Source organism: Haliaeetus albicilla, chromosome 3 (assembly GCF_947461875.1).
Source record: "Haliaeetus albicilla chromosome 3, bHalAlb1.1, whole genome shotgun sequence".
Lineage (NCBI taxonomy): Eukaryota > Metazoa > Chordata > Aves > Accipitriformes > Accipitridae > Haliaeetus > Haliaeetus albicilla.
In genome coordinates, this window is record NC_091485.1 from 39,150,005 (window position 1) to 39,173,097 (window position 23,093).

At 37.1% G+C, this 23,093-nt stretch overlaps 1 protein-coding gene across 9 annotated transcripts in view; it reads right to left on the reverse strand.

Annotated features, from left to right (window-relative positions):
- PDE7A (phosphodiesterase 7A) overlaps window positions 1-23,093 on the reverse strand; it is a 78,500-nt gene that overhangs the window by 26,219 nt on the left and 29,188 nt on the right. For 2 of the 9 annotated variants that reach the window (XM_069779436.1, XM_069779434.1), the window contains exons 2-3: window positions 10,629-10,689; window positions 2,922-3,005 (exon numbers count right to left, since the gene is read on the reverse strand). In XM_069779436.1, the coding sequence (XP_069635537.1) occupies window positions 2,922-3,005; window positions 10,629-10,689 (145 nt within the window). Of the gene's footprint in view, window positions 1-2,921; window positions 3,006-3,500; window positions 3,534-4,648; window positions 4,711-7,445; window positions 8,439-10,628; window positions 10,690-17,512; window positions 17,608-23,093 lie in introns of those variants that run through there. The other 7 variants (XM_069779442.1, XM_069779440.1, XM_009927767.2 and 4 more) reach the window with 7 other exon arrangements.

Here is a 23,093-nt window from a genome sequence, read left to right on the forward strand (position 1 = left end):
CCATTAACTATAAAAGTATGGTTTCTGGAATAACCTATAATATAGAAGGAAAACTACCACCCAACAAATTTTAATAATCCTCAGATATGACTTCCACACCACCATCTCTAGCAACAACAATAGACATTTTTCCAACAATCATTTTAAAATTGAATTTCCTAGAAAGAAGTTACCATTGAGAATACTTCTAGCCAGTTTAGAAACTTGAACGTTCATGTGCCAATTACAGAACTCTGGGTTGAAGATGCAGACACTGAGATTATAATCCTTAAGAAGAAACAGAAGTGGTCTTAAGAACCAAATGCTAACAAACTTTACTTTGGTAACACTAGTTGCAGTTGCAAGTAAAAATAATGTTATGAAACAGAAGTGATTATTTAAAAAAAAACCAAACACACAAAAAAACCCACACAACAAAAAAACAAAACAAAACAAAAAAAAAAAAAAAAAAAAAACCAGAAAAACCAAACCAGAAGCTTCCTGAAAATAGAGTAATGCATTTAAAATTCAGTAATGTTCAAACCTACCAATAAAATACTGAGTTAACAGCCTATTATAAAATATTGGAAAAAGAGAACTGGCCAGGAGATTATTAGCTGGACTTCCTGAAAGACATTCAACTTCTTGACAAAACATCATTGACAGAAAAAGAAAATAATGCTAAACAACAAAAGTTAGCTAAGCAAAATACAACATGGCAAAAATGCTTCAACACTGTGAATGATAGGCAGTATATAAGTCATCTCCAAAACAGGTAAGCAATGATCATTGCAAAATATTTAGAACCACAGAATAAAGTTAGTGGATAGTAGAAGAAAGTTACAGTGAAACTTTACAACCACCATGAAGGAAGCATATCCATGCATTACTGATGTTCAGTATGCAGCTGGAAGGAGGGGGGGCAGGGAAGCCAACACTGAGATGGTTTAGGCTGCTTCAGCTGCAGAGAGACCCTTTCCAGTCCAGTTTTTGCCCCAAGCAAAGAAGAGCTGGCTGGCTCTGCTGGCTCCTCTCACACACTGTCTATTGCTCATAGGGGTGAGCATTTTTCAGCCATGTAGCTCTATACGGCAAAATCCTTCTGGAGTTAATGGGGGAGGGCAGGGAGAGTATCCTAAAAATGAGGTCAAATCTGATCCCCACAACTTCTCTCCACCCACAGTCTGATAGTACAATACTAAAACTCTTTTGCTTAAAACAATTAAGGAAACACTGATCAGGAGTCCATTACTGATTTAAAAAAAACCCAAACAACATTTCTGTAAATTAATAGATAATCTAGTGATATGGTGAGAGATGGGGCTGAATTCCTTACTGACTTTGAAAGAAACTCCACAATGCAGCAGGAATCTGAAGTCAAAGAGCAACGCTGCAACAGGCCACAATCCTGAAGTGCAAAAAAATCTGACTATAATATGGCAACTCTGAAAACTGCGACAGCAGCTGACTTGAGAGGGAAGTTATTGCCAAAGAATTTTTTGGGCCTCCTAGCAACATTCTTTGCTGTCATCAGACACCACAGTTGATGTTGCTAAAAGTTGGTGCCTGTGCCTGAACAAGTAGGGGCAAGAAGAAAGGGTGTGAAAATCCTTTTCCTGATTAGTCATGATCTGCCTGATGCACAATCATCAGGATGGAAAGAAACAGCGTGATGAGTACCATAGAAAATACAGTTAATTTGACAGCAGCAATAATATCATATGTGACTGACTTTTAACAGGTACCTTTTTTAATACTTGTTAGTATTTTCATGTATCAGCATGAAATGCCACATATATATATACACACAAAAAGACAGTTACGTAATTCATAAATCGCATGCTATTTCTACTGAGAATTTTTATTATACTCAATAGAATTATCAGGAATGAAATTGAATTCTTATCCTCTTTATTGAAAAAATCAATATAGCATACTCTTCAAACTTTGTTTTCTCACCTATTTTATGATACTAACTTTTGAATGAAATTAAGAGTTTAAGAGTTTTAAATTTAAGTAGTGATCTACTTTTTTAAAAAAAAAGTAACTTCAGTTAAGATCAGAATATTAATTAGACCAGTTTCTGCCACTCATTTTTATTAATAAGGTAATTACAACAACCACACTTGTTACCATGATATAAGTCTTTCTAAATCGCTCCATTGCATTCAGAATACTTGGAATTGTGCTGATACCATGTTGGTATAGATACTTTATGACACTTAATACATTAATATTATTGGCATAATTTAATTAAGACTTAAATCCCCTGCACTTTTGCTGTATATTGGTTTGGTGATTATTGAAGCTTTTATATTACAAAAACTACTGACATATTTATTTATAACAATATAAATGTTATATATCAAGAAAAAAGTGAAATTATCCAAAAATATTCTTCTTGTAACACTTCTGAGAAAAAATGTTTCCTAAAACACATCATCAAAAAAATTTAGTTTGTTTTCTTATAACACTTTATTTGTCTATGGCCAAAAAATTTAACTCCTACCTACATGTTTGAGTAAATGTAATGTTAATTGATTATGATGAGGTCAAGAATGTTGACATCTATTGTAATTCTCTTCAAACATCATCCTGAAGCAAGCCTTTCTGCTGCTTTATAAAAGCAGGAAAGTTTTCTTAACTGATTGTTTGCCAAGTAAGAACTCAGCACACACATCAGTAGCTGTGTATAAGATAGTCTTCATTTCCATAGGGATTCAGGTCTAAATTCAATGACTTTAAACTATATTTTTAAAAACAAAAATTTAGCAGTGAAGACTTTCCTCTTCTATTTTTGGTAATGAAGTAGCATGAAAGATTTTCCTAAGAAGTATAAAAAATAGTCTTGCTATATAAGCCGCTAACTTTATTTTTAGAGGCTCAGTAGTTAAAATTAATGGAAGCCTTTATTTGTCATTTATCTGCTTTTAAATACTTACAGTGAAAAATACGGAAATCAATGTATGGATGAGAACCTCTTCTCTCTGTTTCAAATCCTGCCCGACTTCTTACTCGCACATCTCCTAGAAACAGGGTCAAGAGTGAAATAAAAGTGTGGAAGAGTGGCAGAGATAAAATGCAAATGAACATAGCCTGGAGGGGTAAAGATTCATGTACTTAATGGAGGAGGGTTATTCAAACAATAGGCCTACTTCAATGCTTTTTGTTTTAAAGGTGAAATTCAAAACAAAGTTTGAAGACTTGTTAAACATGCAATCGCATGCTTTCTTGTCAAAATCTCTCCTGCCTAAGCATACGTTGCCAGAAGCATGTGATAAGCATTCAGATGAAATTAGGAACAGCTTGCTACACCAGTATGGTAAAAATGCACCTTAATATGACAGGAAACAAGAACATTAAAAGTTGATTTGTTCCTCAGTAACACACATAAAACGATAACATTTTGTATAATACAAAACAGATTCAGCTTCTAGAAATGGTAGCTTTTAGCAAATAAGCTAGTTACAATATGGTTTTATATTACATAATAGAATATTTTCCCACTAGCATTTACTTACTTGTGCTCAGCTGTTTGAATATTACACAAGAGCCTATTAAAATACCAAAACTCAGTATTAAAATTTTATCAAAACTATTTTGCACTGCAATTAGCTTCAACCTGAATCTTTTAGCATGCTAGTTGACTTCTACTTATGCATTTTACCAACTGAAAGCTGATCAGTATTCTTTCGTTAGGTATTTGTATGAATTAATATAAGTAGTTCATCTGGATTAAAAGCTTTCGCTTAGAATCCTTTATCAATTACAAATTTGGGCAAACCTTTGAGGATCAAATACAATAGTGTTTCCCTCCTCAAATCCTAACAAAAAAAGTGAAATTTCTGATGTGAAAGTGTTCAGGTTTCTATTACGAAAATCCTTCAAGTGTAGTATTCTCCTCTCCTCAAACAAAGATATTTTCATATGAATCAAAACTAAATATTTAACACAAGAAACTAAGACTGATTTTATAAGAACAAAATAAAAATATAGCTATTTAATTTCCAGCAACTGAGAACATCTTGAGAGTGTTTTTTCCTTTTCTTCTCCAACCTGCTGATTTGTAATGCTGAAGCAGGCAACTTGTCAGAAAAAAGCTAAAGATACTGCCTAAAACTTCAGTAATATACTTTTAATACTTAACAGGTTCTAGGGATATATATCTATAAACACTGACATAACTATAGTGACACACTTCACATAAATGTTATCTTGAAAGGCACACTGGAAGGACCACAAAAAGAGAAATAGGCCCAGGGCTCCCCAAACAATGAGTCTAAAGTGTACACATCAGTAAAAACATACCAAATAACATGTGGTTTTTGGTTATTACTGCATTTGTTTTTTTGAAACTGAAAACCTTAACAAAGCTGCAAGGGAAAGTAACCCAGTTACTACCTGTAAATATTATTTTTCAGACCACTGACAATATATTACTTATAAAGGTTTCAAGCATTCATCTAAGCAGAGTGCAAGAGGTTTGTCTTGTTCCAGGCAATACAGAGGCAGCAAGTTGTAGAACTCTTCTGTTAGGCACAAGCAACTGGTGAATTTTAAATTAATAAAAAGGAAACAGGGAGGAAATTTTGGAAAAGAGGAGGCAAATACATTAGTAGCTGTGTATGAAAATATCAGTTTACATGGAAGAAAACACAACTTTCATTACCTTTCATTCATAGTTATCTGGGAAATCAGTCATAGCTACAGCTGTGTGAATGAGTTCACCAGCTGAATTAAAAGAAAAATAAAGGAGTTTTTTTTAGTGAGCTGATTTTTTACAGAAAAGGTGACACAACTTTTGTGAATTACATTTAGTTTTTAAGGCAGTCTTAACTTTCAAAATTTACCAACAATAACATGAATTAGCAAATAGTTTCAGTCAGTGTACAACTAGGTTGTGGTGAACAATCTACTTCTTCAAAGCATCAAGAATAGGAAAAGTTCACAGAAAAATATCTGAAGACTTACATGGAATTCTGCAAATAACAAAGCAAGCAGGTTCATCTGATAAATGATATCCAGAAAATTTCACTCTGCTTTGTTCTTTTTTATTTACCAGTACCTAGTCTAACAGCATAGATAGAATAACGGTACCCCTGTTATCCTTGGAATGCCTGCAATATTGTGGATTTCGAGTAGGAAAACAAGAAAAACTATCTACAAGTAAAACACAGCAGTGCAACTAACTACATTGCTTTTAACAAGAATTATTAAAACTTCTATTTACAGGAATAGTTAGCCAAAAGAATAAATTATATACTAAAAATGCACATGGCAAACTATTAAAAACGCCACTGTAATAAGGAAAAGGTAAAATGAGGATATTTACTTGCATGCATATGAAATGAGTAATTCCCAGCAAGGAAAGCAAAATATTTTCATTAAATAAACAAAATTCTCTCCCCTTGCTCATGGTAGAAGCAGAGGGTATTTTGTTAAGAATCAAGATCTCAACAATGGATGATTTTTTTTTTTTAGAATACATTTGGATTTATTCTGGAAAAAAGTATCACTTCTACAGGGCTAGAATTTATCACAGTAAACAAAGCAGAAGTTCCTACTGGGCCAAAACAAAGGCAGAAGAGCTGTCTTCATTATCATTGTACAGAACTACTGCATTTTTCAAGATTTCAGACAATAAACATGCTTGGAAAAAATTGGTACGAGTGGAATTTGAAGATACCATACATCCCTCTGAGGTTTCTATATATAAAGCTGCATAAAAAGGAATAGCATCGAAGTGGCTGCACATTAGCACATTATGAAATGATGTGCTATTAGCACAGTGAAACTAATCTCTACTGCATATGTATAGTTAGTCCCAAAACACCCAGAAATACTGGACCATCGTTATGCATCCACTGCTCAGTTAATATGACCTGCAAAGATCAACAGATCCCGAATGCACCTGCTTCATTGTGCTTGTACACAACATAACATATTCGCATCAATTTGCTTGGGAAATCCTGCACAAGTTTTTTGTAACCCTGTGACTCTGAAATGCTACAGAATTTCATTTTAAGGAAGAGACATGTTTAACTTCATAGGTAACTTAAATCTGAAATATCTTGTGCCTTTAAGATTACTTTCATCAGACAAAAGGACACTGTTACATAATTCCTTCAAACAGCAACAGAAGTCCAACCTCAAAGCCAATCATTATTATGATAGCTGAAAGAGAATTAAAATTCAACACCTAAACCAAAAGAACTTATGAATAGTTTTCATTTAATCAGGCCTTTTAAAAAAATACCAAAGTGGTGACAAAATCTTTTGAAACTATCGGATCACACCATTTGCTTATAGGTAAGTTTCCTTGGGGGGGCAGAAGTGGTAGCAAGCTGACAGTTTTTATCTTAGGTGTCTCTTCTTCAGCCACTTTAGCAACTCTGAAAAGACTCCTCTGTTTCCTTAGGGGAACACATTCAAGTCCAGCATGCAATGACTGGACTTCCAGGAACAATTTTTTTCCTCTTTGAGAGTTTCTGCGAATCCAAAGAATCAAGAGAAAGATTTAAAAAACATGAAGCCTTCCTTTCAAAATCTGATTTTGTGAACAAACATCACAAAATATCTGTTGGCTAAGTATTTAACTAGATTTTCTTCCAGAATGTGACGAGGATTGCTTGCATTTTTAAGACAAAGGCCATACAGGCAGAAACTCAGTTGAAGACTGAATAAATAGTTGAAGAAGGAACACAAGAGGGAGGTTTGCAGCTACAACTGAAAACTGAAAAGGAATCAGGGCTGTAACAAAACTTACCTTGAGATAGATTGTTTAGTTCCTAACCGTCTCTCAGATTCCTGCTCACACCGCAAGGACAGCTCTGATACTTACGAGGCAGCTGAAATGCCATAGCTGACATCCCTGCACATTAGGGTTACACAACACATACTTCGTGCTACCCTAATACTCCAGTGTGGCACAGTAACAATGCAGCAGCTGCTTGGGGAGCTGAGGCCTTCTGGAGCAGGGGCAGAAATCTCAGAGATCACGGAGGACAGCTGGGAGCAGAAATTACAACAGCCACAAGGTAAACCACCCAAGTCAGAGCCATGAGGTTGTGAAGAGCAGGATTTCCAGAAAGAATTACTAGCTTCACAAATTAAAGTTCCTATTAAATTTGTTGGAGAAACAGATGACAGGTCAGCCAAATATGCCGGAATTAAAGCAAAAGGAATATAACATAACAACCGCTACGGGAGAAGAGCATGCACCTACATTACACAGTAGCTTGCCTCCACTGTTTCCTATCTGAAGTGATCAAGACCTCTAAGGGAAGGTAAAATGCTCCAGTTTTAGTTGAGAGGTGCATGCTCACAGATACAAGCAGTCTGTGCCCCACTCTTTCTACCCATGCACAGTAGCAAAACTTTCAGGCAATCTAAAACAACAAGAAAAAGGAATCAGAAAAGCAAAGAGAAAAATCAAGAAAGTATCGAGATTACACAGAAGCACTTACAAGAAATTTCGAGAATTCCTCATAGTTGCTGAGAGAAATAGCTGATTGAGGTGATGCAGATATATTACCCCTTCCAAGGTCTTAAAAGAAAAATTCTACAATGCTGCATCTGTATCTATATTTTTAAAATAGCAAATAAGCCACTTGGGAGTGGCTTAGTGTATATTTTGGGAATGGGGTATGACAGATGAGTCATTAGAGTCAACGCTGTTTGTTTATATCGACACTGATGAAGACAGTTAAGAGTTGTTTATTTTGTGTGTCCCTAAAATTTCATCTTTTAAATTGAACCTGGAAACACTGCCATATCACAAGGATTTCTATTTACTTAGTGCAAATGAATTTCCATTGGATTCCCATTGAGACAGCCTGAAAACGTTAAAGGAAGCAACTCTATGGCCAGCACAACTACACAGAGGCAGAGGGGGGTGTCCTAGATACCCTTAGCTTTATATTTTTGGTCTGTTAAAATAAACACCTTATCAAGGTGATTTTATTAGCAGAAATAGTCTGTTTGGAATAATAACCAAGTAAAAGGCAAAACCTCTCATGACTGTGCCTAACTTCCCGTTCAGTTACAGCTGAGGATTCCTTACAGCTTAGTCTGCTGAAGTGTACTAAGATAAAAAAAAAAGACACCAAAAAAACCCCAACCACCACACTCAGAATACTGTATGGGAAATGCAATACTTCACATTTCTTGCAAAAAAATTCTAAGTAAATGTATTCATTCTTCTGTGATATGAATGTTTCTACATACCGATGCATCCAACTGTTCAGCTTTCAGGCTGGTCTTTTTTACAGTCCATTTACGAATACAAAAGTAATAAGTCTGTAAATAGTTGCTAACTTGTACAGTATAGTGTACATAACATTCAGGAAAACAAAGTGATCACCAACAAGTGAGAAAGTAATACAAATTTAACATACTGATTCGAGCATCCAATGAGCAATTTTTTGTTTGCTTGTTGGTACCCTCCATCCCCCAGCTGAAGTCAGAAGAGGTCAATCCCTTAAAAGACTTACTGCCTCTGAACAGCTAGCATCATTGAACAGCAATGAATGCCAGAAAGAGTTATGCTATTCATAACAACCACCAATCACATAGTCTAGTAATTAATTCCAATGAGAGAACAAGTGAAAATTTAATTTACTTAACAGCACGTTATGAATATATTCCAGTTCTGCCTATAAGAATAGTCAAAGAAAGATTTCAAAACAAATGAGATTTTTCCCTCAGTTCAGGTGTATATACCAAGCACAACAATAAGTCATGCTTTGCTTTCCTCTAGATTTACTTGAGAATTATCACAAATCCTTCTGCAGAAATGATGGGCCTAAATACTTCATGGTACAGTTAAAATTCCCAAGTAGCAGAAGAAATCAGATTATTCTCCCCAGAAATTAAGATTTATTTTCTTACAAGCTGAGTTTCTACCACTAGCAGATTAATTTTAAAAAGACAAAACCACAGATATATACTTACATTACCTTTAATTCAAGCATATCAGTGCATTTTTAAAATAAATGAATATGCATTTCCCCTGTTGTGGAATTAAAAGTACTCAATTTGTAGGATTTTGAAGCAGAAAAAACCCTGTATTTTCTAAGTACAGCACAAAATAAATTTAATTTAAAAAAAAAAAGTATCACAAAATCAAGGAAACAAAACTACCTCAGGCCTGAATTTACTTTCTTATTCTTACGCCTAGAGCAGAAAAATCACATTTTGAAGAATTCTAGTGTTCATCCTGCAAAAAGGATGGTTAAAAAAAAATTTTAACTTTTGAAAATGAAATAAGCCTATTTCCAACACCACCCCAGCAGCTTTTTCAATAAACATTTAGAAGCCAGCATCTTCTGTCCTACTCCTCTTAACAAATCTCCAAAGTAATTACATTCTCTTATCAAAAATCCTTCAGTAGACAGACAGTGCTAGAGTATTAACAACTTCACAAACTTAAAAAATCAAAATAATTGAAAAACAAAAATGCAAAGATGCCAAATCAAAATTGGATTTATATATACATATGCACGCATATGCCTACATACGTAGGTTATAACTCTAAATTCATATATATAACACGTGTACACATGCATGTAGCTTACAACTTTAAATTCATAGACAATGCAGTTATGAATTTCTGGGGACTTTAATACATACAATATACAACTAAATTGGAAAGACTCAGGGCATAAAAAGACATATTCTGGCTGATTTAGTTGGAGCCAGTTAAGAATTTATAATCACTAGCTGTTGACGTTCATTGAGCCGTGCAAGACATCATGCAAGCATTCATAGTCCATTTCAACAGGAAATCATAGCTCAAGATGGCTTAAATTAATTGGCATAATTTTGCGGTGAAACTGACTTAAGAGTACATATACAGTTCCCACGCCATCTGCACCACCAGCAGCCTCCAAAAGAGGTGAGGAAGTACTGAATCCGGCAGCCAGACCTGCAAGAGCTTTGCATCTTTCTCCTCTCAAGTACTGACCTCAACTGCTTCTGTGCACTCACTATTACAGCGGGTCTCCCCCAGATGCTTGCCCCTCCCAATACTGTTCTTTCATTTTAATTCAACCTTACCCTTTATCTAGTTGCTACTCTGAAAACATTCTTCAGTAAGTTGACTAAACTACTGGCCCTGTCACGCGTCCTTTCCCTTCTCAAGTCATCTAGGATTAATAAGAAAAGTATTGTTTAAAATCGTACCATTACTTTCAGAACACCTTGAGCATTTCATAGCCTCAGTATTGAAGTTTTTTAAAGTGTGTGGTAACTTTCACACAAATGTTCTCTAGGCTACAGTTTTTACCAGAAGCATACCATGCAGAGGTGATCAAATTCCATCACAGAAATCAAGTTCAATCATGAGTCACTTGGAAAACTTAACTTCTACCAAACACGTTAGGTTAATTATAAGAATTTTTTTTTTAAATATAGGAGTAAAACATCCAACACAATGGTTAACTCAGGGGAAAAAAAAGTAAAAAGGCAAACAACCAAAAAAACCCAAGTCAACACAAAAGAACCCAAACTCTTCTAAAGAATCTAACCAGAATATTATCCAGGAGAAAAGAAATAAGTTTAACAATTCAACACTCAGATATAAAAAAAATAATTATTTCAAATCAATCATAAACATTAGAACTTTTCAATATAGAAACTGGTATGCTTACCTAGCATACGAATGTACAATGCAGTCTGATCAGAGCTGTCATAGGAAATCGCTCCACGTCTCTGGAAAAAAAAAAAAGTGTATTTTATGCAAGTTAGAACTGAATAATTTTTAAATTGAAATGAAAATAAAGTATCAATTTTCCATTTCCAATTTTACTCTCAAAATTAATTTTGGAAATTTGAACATGCAAGTTTCAAATATATATACTGATTTTGTTTTAGGAGGGGACAAAGGAAGGACATGAATTGCTAGTGAAGAGATTATGAAGAACAGGACCAGAGTGTGGAAAAAATATCCCCCCCCTAAATTTCTTTCCAGATGCTCCTCAATCATTCCTCACCATAAAAAAGACACAGAACAAGATTAAGCAGACGCAAAAAAACCATGCTCCTCATAGCCTTCTAGAATGTAATACTTAAAACAAATACTTGCAGTTCCTGGTTTATTTGTTTATTTACTTTTACCTATGGGGTATTTCCATCTTTCAAAGCTAAAAGTAGTTTTAAAAGAAGTAAAAGAACTCAAATGACAGCATTACTGCAGTCCCAGGAATTCAACCTATATGCTGCAAGGGCAGGACTTGGCTGCTACATGCTACTTCCACTCCACCCAGTACTTTCTGTAGGCAAATCAAGGTACCACTGAAGCAGGATATAATACATAAAGGTATTTTAAGGAAAACAAGCAAGTGGTATTTCACTTTTGATGATAAAAGTCTAAAAGAGTCATCAAGCTATCCATGCCTGACATTGAGATAGCCCCATATAGGCTGTATTTCTGACCTACACAAGATTTTTATGTTCCATACATACTCAGCTAACGTGATACTAGTTACAATCCAGGAAGTCTCCCACAAGTGTGGTGGATTGGTCCTCTAATAACTAAAAAATGGAAGAACTTTCTCATAGTTACTCAACACTGGCATCATATAGTTTTCAAAGCTTGGCATGACCTAGCACCCAGCCTCACACCTTGTCTTTACTGTATTTCCACTATCTTCTGCCACTTCCTAGGGCTTTCATTAATGTTTTTTCTTAACCCTAGGATCAGAGGATCACCTTCAAAATCAGACTTCAATTTTGCCAGTTCACAACATTTGTTCTTTAAAGAAATAAAGACTTTTTTGTGTGCATACACATTAAACACTCCTATGACCTCTCCCTGTCCACTACACTTCTTATTTACACTGAGGACGGTGAAGTCCTTGGTGCCACAAAGGGTTATCATACCCCTTTGAGAACTTCAGATAAAAGCCAACCTGAAGGTGAACACAATCACCCATTTTTTTCCTCTGCGTAGCAGGAGCAACACTACACACAACAGCCTGAAAACATGCAAGTTGAAAAGATGGCAAACCAAACCATGTTAGGAAACAGAACAGAAAAACAGATGTTGGCTATTGAAAAGAATTCTAAAAGAAATTAAGAGATAAAGAAACAAACTACTTAGAAGGGGAAGAAGGCAAAATTGCTTATACAACTGATGTGCTATGACTCCAAACCCAGAAGTTATACTTAATTGTTTTAATATTTTTCACGTTAAAACAAAAAAGAAAGCCTTACACTTGAAGTCAGAGAAGTATTTCCAAAGGTAAGCTTAATATTTAAATTACAGAAATGACCAAAGACCTAGCTCCAAACAGGGTCCAATTATAGTAGCTGTTGTAAAGACTACAAGGAAGAACTCCCTGCGCAGCACTTTTATGTTTTCTTAGCTTTTGTTCTTTATTTCCTTGGAAGATCATAAACCATGCAAATAATCCTTCCCTTGAAATATGTTTGTACAGCATTTCTCACAGCAATGTGCCTGTCCCGATGGGAAAGGCAGCAATACAACTCATCAGCCAGTAAATGATGCTGATTTCCCACTAACATTCTCAAGTTTCTTCATATAACCTACCTTTGAATTTCAGCAAATCTCAGCTGAATATATTTTCAGTAGCCTGGAACATTTCATGTCACTGACTCGGCACAATCAGTGATGTAATTTAGTGTTAACTTGCAATTTGCACCTGTCTATCACGGATTTCTGGACGTGTCCGGTACAGTTCTGTAATCTAATCTAGGAGAAAGCTAAGCACACATGCAGCTAGAAGAACCATGCCCAACTGGAGCATTAGTCTCCGAGAAGGAAAACAATATGTAAAAATTTACTGAATAATAAATCCTTTTGATACGTTCATATTAAAACGCTACTTGCTCTCTAAAATATTATTTGCTAGATAAAGTAGTACATCCATGTATGATATCAAATACAAAGAACATTTTTAAAAATGTAAGCCACTTCCTTATACAAACAAGTGATTTCATGATGCAAGGACTCTGAAAGATCTCGTAGGAATCTTGGAACAACTAAATCCTTTTGAAATTACCTTTCAAAGTTTGGTTTCCTAAGGAAAAGGGACAATTTACCATGTAAACCTTACTAATAATACTTCAAAAATAGTAGGACAGTTTCAGCTAATTTTGCTAAAAGGGTAGAGGTCCTAAAGATACTTCATTCACTGAAATTTGTTAAATAAAATACGTAAGAGGAAAGCACTTATGGGCAAGTTCCACCAAGAGACAGATACAGGGTGGATGACAAGCAGTCAGACCTTGCACCTTCAGACCAGGCAAATAACTGAGGTACAAATAAATAGTTAGGAGCACTGTAGTGGGCAGTCAGAGACAGAGGAGAGAGCTAATGGTACAGAGGTTTTTAGCAACTTGTGATAGGTAGGTAAATTAAATAGCATTACACTCATCCAGCCATGGATTGCTTTGTGTCAGCTTATGCTCCAAATAGGTAACAGACTACGTACCACAGGTTGAGGTATTTTCCCCATTTTCCCACTTCAAATAATACCATCAGCGTATTTGTTACACTACCCCCTACACTACTCTAGAAAAATGCAAAGAAAAAAGAAGGAGAGAAGTAATTTAATCTACCCTGCCTGTGGTTCTTTTAAGACGCTCTGCCCAGATTCCACTTTTTTAAATGAAGCAAACGGAAAGACCAGATTTAAAGCATCAGCTTCTACTGAGATGTGAACTGTCAAGTGCAGCAAATTTGTAAGCAGAAAGGCAAATGCATCTTGGAGAACTACAGTTTCTGTAAGGCACTCAATAATTCAAACAACTTCATCACCAGGATTCTATTCTTGTTGACCACCAAAAATGCCTCCTCCCCCATCGCTAATCAAAGGCCCGCTATCTGTAGCCTACACAAAGACATGAAGACCATACTTACACTAAAAATTTACCTTACTCACGCAGCTGAGATGACTGTAGCATACACTGTATCAGCCTACAGAAACCCTGGCTAAAAACATCACGGACAGACCTTGACTTGTGGCACTTCAAAATATCACATTATTGTTAATATTTTTTAACTCATTTAGAATAAAATTTTATTTCTAGATGTCTGCCACCTCTTTGGTCTACCTGAAGCTTTGTACCTGTTAATAACCATAAAGCATATTGAACTCCTTGACCCTCTGTACAAATCTCAAAACAAATAAGCATCATTCCAACAGGCAGACAGAATTGCTACTGCTCAAACTGAAGACAATCCTAATGTGTTCAGGCAGGTTCCCTTTTCAAGCACAAGGACAACTTGGTGTGGTTGAAGTATCTGCTGGACTCCAAGTGATTCAACAAATTCCTCAAATGATTCGGTGAGGTTCTTAACCACTCCACTCCTTTCCAGACATGAGCACAGCCATCTGAACTAGGTAGGCTATTGTTCTTCAGCAAAATGTCAGAAAGACAACTGGGAAGGATTGTTTACACTGGACTTCCACTTTGAAAACCTCACCTTAAATTTCAGTTTCATATTGGAGTGTCATTTATTCTTCCAAAGAGCAACACAGTAAGAAAAGCTTTCATTTCTCCTCTTTCGTCACATATTTATGGAAAGTGAATGGAAGAAGTTCAATCTAAAGTGGAAGATCCATTAATCCTTTAAGAACAACAACGATATAAGGACTCCACAAAAACAGGCAAAGGGACTATCTACCAAAAGATATAGATTTAAGTCAGATCTTTCTGAAAATCTTTTCACAAGAGTATAGGAAGTTGTTAAAGGCCATGCAACAGGAATGACATGCTAAAATAGCACATAGATCTATCTTCAAAGGGAAACTGCTTCAGTGATGCTAGGGAGTTCAGCATACACATGTAACACTTGGAAAGAGAGCAGCTGCTGCTGTTTGTGACAAACAGAAACGTTTCCATTGATGTATCAGTTTTATCACAAGGATTTCACAGTCCGGCTCAGAGCAGAGCACCAGCTTCACTGTTGGGCACTTCATTTTGGCAAGTGCCAACCAGCCAGCTTTTGGACTGTCAAGCAAAACAACTGCTGGTCTCCTTCTGTAACAGCAGAAGGAAACTGGTAGAGATCCTGGCCTTCAAAATTCAGTACCACCCATCAGAAAGAACCATCTATGCTTTTTGATGGAGTACACAACCCTCATTTTGCGACTCGGTTGTTTATTCAGAAGCTGGGCAAGAAAAGCCAGAGGACAGCAACACAGCCAGTCAGGTATTTTTACCTACTTGGCTTTTCTGCCCAAGTTACTTGCCCAACAATCAGAGGATTGTTTTCAGAAAGAGAAATTGAGAACAAGTTTGGAGAAGCTGTTCTATCATGGCAACTGCAATTTATTGGTTATGCTGCTTCAAATATACACACTTGAAAACTATTTAAGATTCTAAGACAGTTTATCAACAAGTCCCTAGAATGACAAACTAATTAGACCAGATTTCTCCAACTATTGTTGGATTTCAAAAGCGAGACTGTCATGTATCAAAATTCTTAGAATTATTTCAAGTAATTAAAAGTTCCATGCTAACATAAGATCCAGTTTTCCACAAGGCATCATCAAGCTTTTACTCACTAAAGCACTGGAAAATGTTCTTTTAAAGCACTTAAACTGTCGCTGAACTTGGGCAAGTCATTGCAAAACAGTCCTACTACTATTTTCTAAATATTTCACTGGAGTTCAAAGCAGTATTTTGAAAGTTCATCAAACCAGTGATAAGAAAATGTAGTTAACTTCAGGAAGGCAACACTAATCACCAATAAGACACACAGTGCCCCTTCAAATATGTGAATGTGGCAACTTTAATATTTTCTTCCATATGAAGCTATTTCACATGATCATCTCCCAAGACGGATGGCAATCATTTATAAACTTAGCTATTGTTTGAATGATAGTTATCAACATTAGTGATACATACATATGTATACAAGCATCTGTAATGTTATTTTCTCTTACACACCTTAGATGTATATCATGTGGCATCGTAAGATCTACCCAAAGTTTTATCACATAAAAACTTCAAGATTTAACAAAATTACACAAAACAAAAGTTGAAAATTGATCAGAAAAGAAAGCATAGTCAAAAAAAAGCATAAATGATTGACTTAAACAAGGACAGAAACACACAGGGGTATTACCTTCAGAAGCTAAATCAGAATGGTGGAAGGACTCAAAAGCAACAGCAAAAGAGGATAAAACAAAAAAAATAGGATAAAACAAAAAACACAAAAAAATAATTCTTTAAAAGAAACAACCATTAAAAACAACCATAAAATGCAGAGGGTTTTATGCTTAACTGTATTATGTCAGCTACCTGGAATTCCTATTTTTCCCCACATTAACAGAATCTTCAACCAAACTGAATTACAGACATAATCCTTAGGCAGGCTTTTTATGTCAAGTTTCAGAAACCTAGCGATTCGACAGTATACCAGTAAAACGCGGATGATGTACTAGGCTAGCACACCGGCTGTAAAACTTTGGCATTTAGAATCTGCCTTCAGTCACAAGTGAACATCCATTAAGGTATCCTGGTCTTTTTCTTGATGTGACAAAAGTTATCACAAGTGCTAGCAACTAAACCTGACCGGTTTTGCTTCTAGTAATTTTGGAACTGTGTTACTGGCATGGCTGAAGAGTACAGGCATGGATACCTGGCAAAGCTTGCTTTCACAACAAATTCAAGTTCATGTTTGTTCAGACTATTCTATTAATTGTACAAGAATGTTAAAATCGTGTATTAATTTAAAAAAAATAATCTATCTATATATAAATGCATGAACTCTTCAATTTTTCAGTTTCCCTCATCCTCTCCAATGATTCTGCCCTCCTTCACAATCCTAAGCTTAAATTTATTCCTCCTTTAGGAATCAATTCCAGGTTAGGCAGGCAGCAAGTTGTGCTGAGAAGAACCTGGTCTCCTCTCTAGGCACCAATCCCACCTATATTTACTACCACAATATACATTACGGGGATACTTAGGTTCTTTAGAATGTGAAAGTAGGAACTCCTAATTTTGTCTAACATTAGCACACATTTTTCAAAACACAGGCATCTCAAATGGAAAGGCTACAAAGTAAGTGAAGTAGCCAGTATTTCACCTAAGCAAACAAAACTGGTATTTCCACTCCCATAACCCTGAAATCAACAATACAAAAAGGATATCCTGCCCAGGAAGCAAAATACGCTAATTTGTATTATTCTCTCCAGGTTTAAAACTGTTTTTCCTTATTTTCACAAAGCCTTTAAAGCACTATAAAACTGAAGATCTGTTAGTAAAGGAGGCAAGCAAACCCCTGCCACTCAGAAGCCATTTCAGATCCGTTTTCCCCGTCTCCTACCTGGCACTGCTACAAACACACTCTTCCCACTTCAAGGCAGGCAAAAACCGAGCGCTACAAAATCACGTAGGAACGCTTAAGAAACGCAGTCTTACGTGACGAATGATGTGCTTCCAAGACAGATCAGATGTGAAAAGGAAAAATAAGTACCACCGGCGAAGTTCGTAATGACCTGTTTTCTCTCGGGCTACTTGCAAGCCCAGTTAGTCAAACCAGAACAATAAAATGGCCTACCTTAGAAGTAACCCATTTGATAAGGACCAGGGCTAAACACCAGATCAACGCAATTCCCATCGGATCACCCCGCAGACCCGAAGCATAGCCTCCTCCCCGACCCCCGCCGGCGCCGGACGGGGCGGGAGGGTGGGAGAGCCCGAGGCGCCGCGCAGAGGCAGAGGCAGGGCCGGCGGCCGGCGGGGGCTGCCTGCGCCGCCAGCAGCTGCGCCCAGGCTGCCGCCACCTGACGGCCCCAGCAAGGCGCTCCGCCGGAGCGGCGCTGCCCCCCGCGGCCCGCCGCCAGCTCCGCGCCCAGCTCCACTTCTCCAAGCAGCGGCCGCGGCCGGCAGCGCAGCCCTGCTGAGCCCCACCGAAAGGCTGAAGGAAACGAGGGACCGCGACTGCGTGCTTTTGTAACGCGCGTTCTAACGCGGCAAAGCTTGCCAGGCTGCGGGACCAAGCTCCAGCACCGCTCCAACCGCCGCCCGAGCGAATTCAGGATGCCGCCGTGCCTCTCCGTGCCGCGAAGAGCCTGCTTCCAGCAGATTTCACCACAGCTGACGTTCACAAGTTCCTTTTATCTCTGCCACCCGGAGAACTGCTACGAACTGAGCTTCAAAACGTATTTCAAGGCTGCTTTCATAGCAATTTACTATAAATAACGTTAATGAAGGAAAGCTAACGCACTAAACACTCGCAATCGTTCAAACCGGTCACGGTTCTCTAACCTCTCCTTTTGGCCGCTAAATACCAAGCCATCCTTCGTACTACCCTTCCAGCCACACACGCTCCTGCCTGACCTGGCACCTTGCTTCCGTTTATTGCTCCGAGGGTTGAGCTTGAACTGAAGACTACAGTCCCCCTCACAGACCCACACACACCCCGGCACTTTCCGTGGCTGGAGAGCACACTGACTTCCTCTCAGAGCACTGCCTATGTAGCCGAGCCATCCCACACACCTGGTGCAGCTTTGAGATTCATTTTAGCTTTTGTCATTTTAAGCTGACAAAAAATGTTTCATTTCAGAAATACAAAGAAATCTCAAATAGTTTGGGAAAAAAAAGTAGCTACGGACGGAAAAAAGGAACAGAGTGTAGGATAATGAGAAGTTTAGAAGGATGAAGTGGAGTAATTGAAAGGAAAATTACATGAAGATTCTGCTCTTCCTATAATTATTCTTTTATTATAAGAAGATCATATTGCAAATTCTAATACGTGCACAAAATAAAAAAGTTAGCACAGATTACCGAAGGAGTAACTTCAGCACTGAAAAATTAATTTCCTCCTATTCACAGGAAAAGAGGACACAGCACAGGGGCTGTTTACTGAATGAAGGAGAAGACTCGGTAACTGAGATAGGGTTCTGTGTTATTTTATAATATGATTCCCAATATTTGTGCTGGTGTTTAAGCTATAATCATGATCTCAGCACCAGCTGTGGGTTCCTACAGCACCATTACGTTCCAAACATGTATACTCTGCTCTCTCACCTCCCTATGCCCCTGAAAACCAGTCAGATCAAAACCACATGCAAGAACATTCAGAATGGACCTTTTGCTACTTCACTGAATGAATACAGCACTTATCTAAAAGGTCTGTTAAGTTCCACCCAAAATACAAACTGTCACAGAGGCAGATTTAAAAATATTACCATCTCCAAACACTTGACCAGGTTAAGACACTCTGATAGTTAGTCATCACCAGTCTGGTATTACTTTAAAAAAAAAAACCAAAGCCACAATAAATGGCATTAAGCTATATCCACATGAGCAATTTGGCACAACTGGAGCAGATCAAAACACAGCTGCTGCTGAGGTCTTCACACCTATACTACATGAAGCCCAGGTCAGGGTTTTTTTGCAGGACACATTTACTCACACTTCCTGAACTGGACCGGACCACAGGAGGTTCAAAGCTGCCAAAAATGACCGATAACCAGCCAAACCTCTACAACCCTATCAAGGATTAGAGTACATTTGGTGCACACAAGGAGTGGAATAGCTTAGTTTCTTTTGAAAAGACGCTAGCTAGCACATACCAAAACCACTCTGGAAAACAAACAAATGGGCATGATAAACAGGGACAACAAGGTGATTTGCTTCAAGACTGAACTCTCCTCCAAATAAAACTCTTAACACAAGTAGCCTTATACCCTCTGAAAGGTCAAGCATTTCTCTCCGTCACCACTATTTTCCATCCCTGATCAGTCTTCTTTTTTTTCCTGTCTCAAAACACATGTTGGTGTGTGTGGATGATCTTATCCCAGGTGCATGGAGCAAGCCTTTCTTTCACCGATACCAGAAACACAACATTATTTTAGAAAACAGTGATACAAAGTAATCACCCTTTCCTCTTTGTCTTCCAATAATAAGTGGTTTAATTAATTAGCCTCCACTTACTGAAAGTTTTTCTTAAAACTATTGTCTCATGTATAAGTTTAGTTCCAGAACACAGAAATAAAAGTATCTGCCCATCTGTTAAGCACCACTATAGCATTACTTGTTTTAACTATGGCTTGGAAATTGAAAGACTGTTTCAGAAATAGGATTCTGAATCTGGAGACAGAGGAAGACCAAAAAGTGCACTGGTTTATACGAGAAGTATAAAAAAAGCTCAAGTGCTTCTTTTGGGGAAAGTACTGCTTTGAATAACCCCATTAACAATTCTAAGGTGAAGGTGAAATAAATGATGTTTTACAAGTTTATGAAACTAAATTACTCAAGGTCATTTGTAAGTATGGTAAACCCTCAGGTACAAGACTACATAAAAATAAGAGAGTACTAAATTCCCTCTGTGATAACATACTACCTATTATACTACCTAAGTTCTGGGAGTGCAATCAGTGACCCTTGAGCTGTGGACATCATCAGTCTCGGCTTCATCTTGAAATGAAGGAGCACAGAAGAAAGAACAGCTACCATACATTGCATTTTTTGTCTTTTAAAAATCATGGAAGTTCTTATGGCTGTTTCATTTTCTTTCTTCTTCTCTTTTCTTCCCTGCTTTTTAGCAGATTCTTTTTCATTTTTTTTTAATTTTCTCAATGCATGCAGAGATACCATAAGGCAAGATTTCCAGTACTTAATACTCAAATATAGCATACAAGTCACTAATTCCTCTGTCTTTACCATCCACTCAATGTACAAGTGCAATTGCTGTCTCTTACCATTTCCAAACAAACATAAATATTCCAATGACTTCAGTGTAAACTTAATGATATATAGCATTGTAGATGCATCTAAGCAGTCAAATGCATGTTTTGCTACAATTTTTGCATTTGCTCAGTAAGCCTTTCTGTGTAATTCTTTGTAAGAGAAGAATTCATTGTCAGTGCAGCAGAAAGCACCTGGGGTCTTGCAACAGTTGTTACAAAGATTCCACTAAGGAATTTGTTAAAGATACCAGTTTGCTCTCCCTGTGAAACTCGCATCACATGGGATCAGCTCCTACCAGTTCAAAGTAGCTCTCCATTAATATGCTAATGTGATTTGCAATGATCCAATTATTTTCATATATGCTCCTACAAATCTGCAAGGCTCCACATGGAAACCCATTATTTCCTAATAGTGTACTCTGTTATTGGAAGTACTAAGTACAGGATCCCAGTTTTACTTGTATATTTCTAAATACCCATCTGTTCCAATCCTTTTCTCCCTCTCTTTTTTTTTAAATAAATTTCAGCAGTCCTGAAGAATGAATCAGCATTGCCTTACAAACCTCAGTAACTACTATATGTACAGAAGTGTCTTTAAATCCCCTCTTCCCCCCCCCCCCCCCAAAAAAAAATTCAGTAACACCTACAGGAAATCCAGAGTTGAAGCAACAGCACCATATTTCACAGACATTATTGGGTCTCACATGATGCTCCCGTTTAAATGCAGCAGGGCTTCACAGATCTCCATCACCACATAAGGTTTTTATGCAGAAGTTTGATGCCCATTGCTAATCACTCCTACTTGCCAGAATGACCTGATTTCACATGCATGCACTTGTACACCTGGCCCAGAAATGAGATCCCTGTGGAGTCTCCTTTGCCCTTCAAACACCCCCTTCCAGAACAGAGGCTTGTGGCACACTGATTTCTAGGATACACTCCTGACTGGCATATTACTTGTTAGGAACCAGTCAGGGAACTTAACTGTATTTATATTAACAGCATGTAAAGACAGCAGAGGAATAAGCCTATCATTTACCAATTCATCAGCACACAGTGGAAAAAAACCCACAGCTCTCAACTCATTTCCATCTTTTCTTCACTTTTCTCCCTGCCTCATTATCTATCATGTTAGATCTCTCTCTCCAGCAGACTTCACTAACAAAGAATAATTAAATGGTAATCTACAAGAAGTATTCTTGTAACAAATGTGGGTAGTGATTGCTGCAGCCCAACCCAACCACTGAACACTGCACTCAAGGAAAATATGCCATTATTTTTACAGATACTGAGAGCAGACTTTTAGAATATCACAACGTATACACAATGACCAACATTTACAAATGCTATTTCTGTTATGACTTAACTTAAAAAGTAATCTAAGCATTTTACTTTCAATTCAGCTTCTTATTTAAAACATTTGCCACATTAGCCTACGTTGCAACTAGGTACAGGTTTCCAACTATTGCAGCTGCTTATTAATAAAATCACAAAATCATAGTCATTTAGCTTGGAAAAGACCTTTAAGATCATCAAGTCCAACTGTAAACCTAACACTGCCAAGTCCACCACTAAACCATGTCCCTAAACACCACATCTACACATCTTTTAAATACCTCCAGGGATGGTGACTCAACCACATATCAGCTAGTAAGCAATAAGTAAACATGTAAAATTAAAGAAAGTTAGCAAAATTCACCTTCCTTGCCACATATAAATCATTGTTACTACCTATCTCATTGCAACTAAACTCAAAAGGCTAGTTGACCTCAAACTAAGGGCTTAGAACTCCAGAACATGAACTTCCAAAGCCAAGGACAGCTACAGATCCAGAAGGCAGAATTTAGTAATTTACCTAAAGACGCTTTTCATTTTTAGTATCTTCCATTTCAGTCTTCAATAAGATAGAACAACACTCCCCCCTTAGGAAAGAAAGGATCCAATCTCAATGAATGAAAGCAAGCCAACAACCTACATTTCTATACCACCACTCATTCATCAGCTACTCTAATATACCAATAGAAAACTATCAGGATCATCTTATGTGCACTGCATTTCCAAAGGGGTAAAAGGTATTCTATATTTTATAAATAAAACCACATAAATCTTTGCCAAAGCAAGCACGTTATTAAACATTGCATTTTTTTTATGGCCTTTTTTAACCTTTCACCATATTTGCTTAACATCATGCTTATGCAGGTTAATAAAAATGGTCACGTAACACTGAAAAAGTGATTTGGCAAAAATGCACATATCTTAGTTGAGGGGTGGATAAGAACGCATTTTTAATTTCCTTGCATAGAATAAACATCTAGAAACAGATTACTTCTTTCTAAAACACTTCTTTTGCAATACAAATTAGAATACTCAGTGCCTCTGTCATATCATGAACTTTAGTTAATCTTCTGTTGATTTATTTTACCTAATATAGTAAATTTCAGAGTT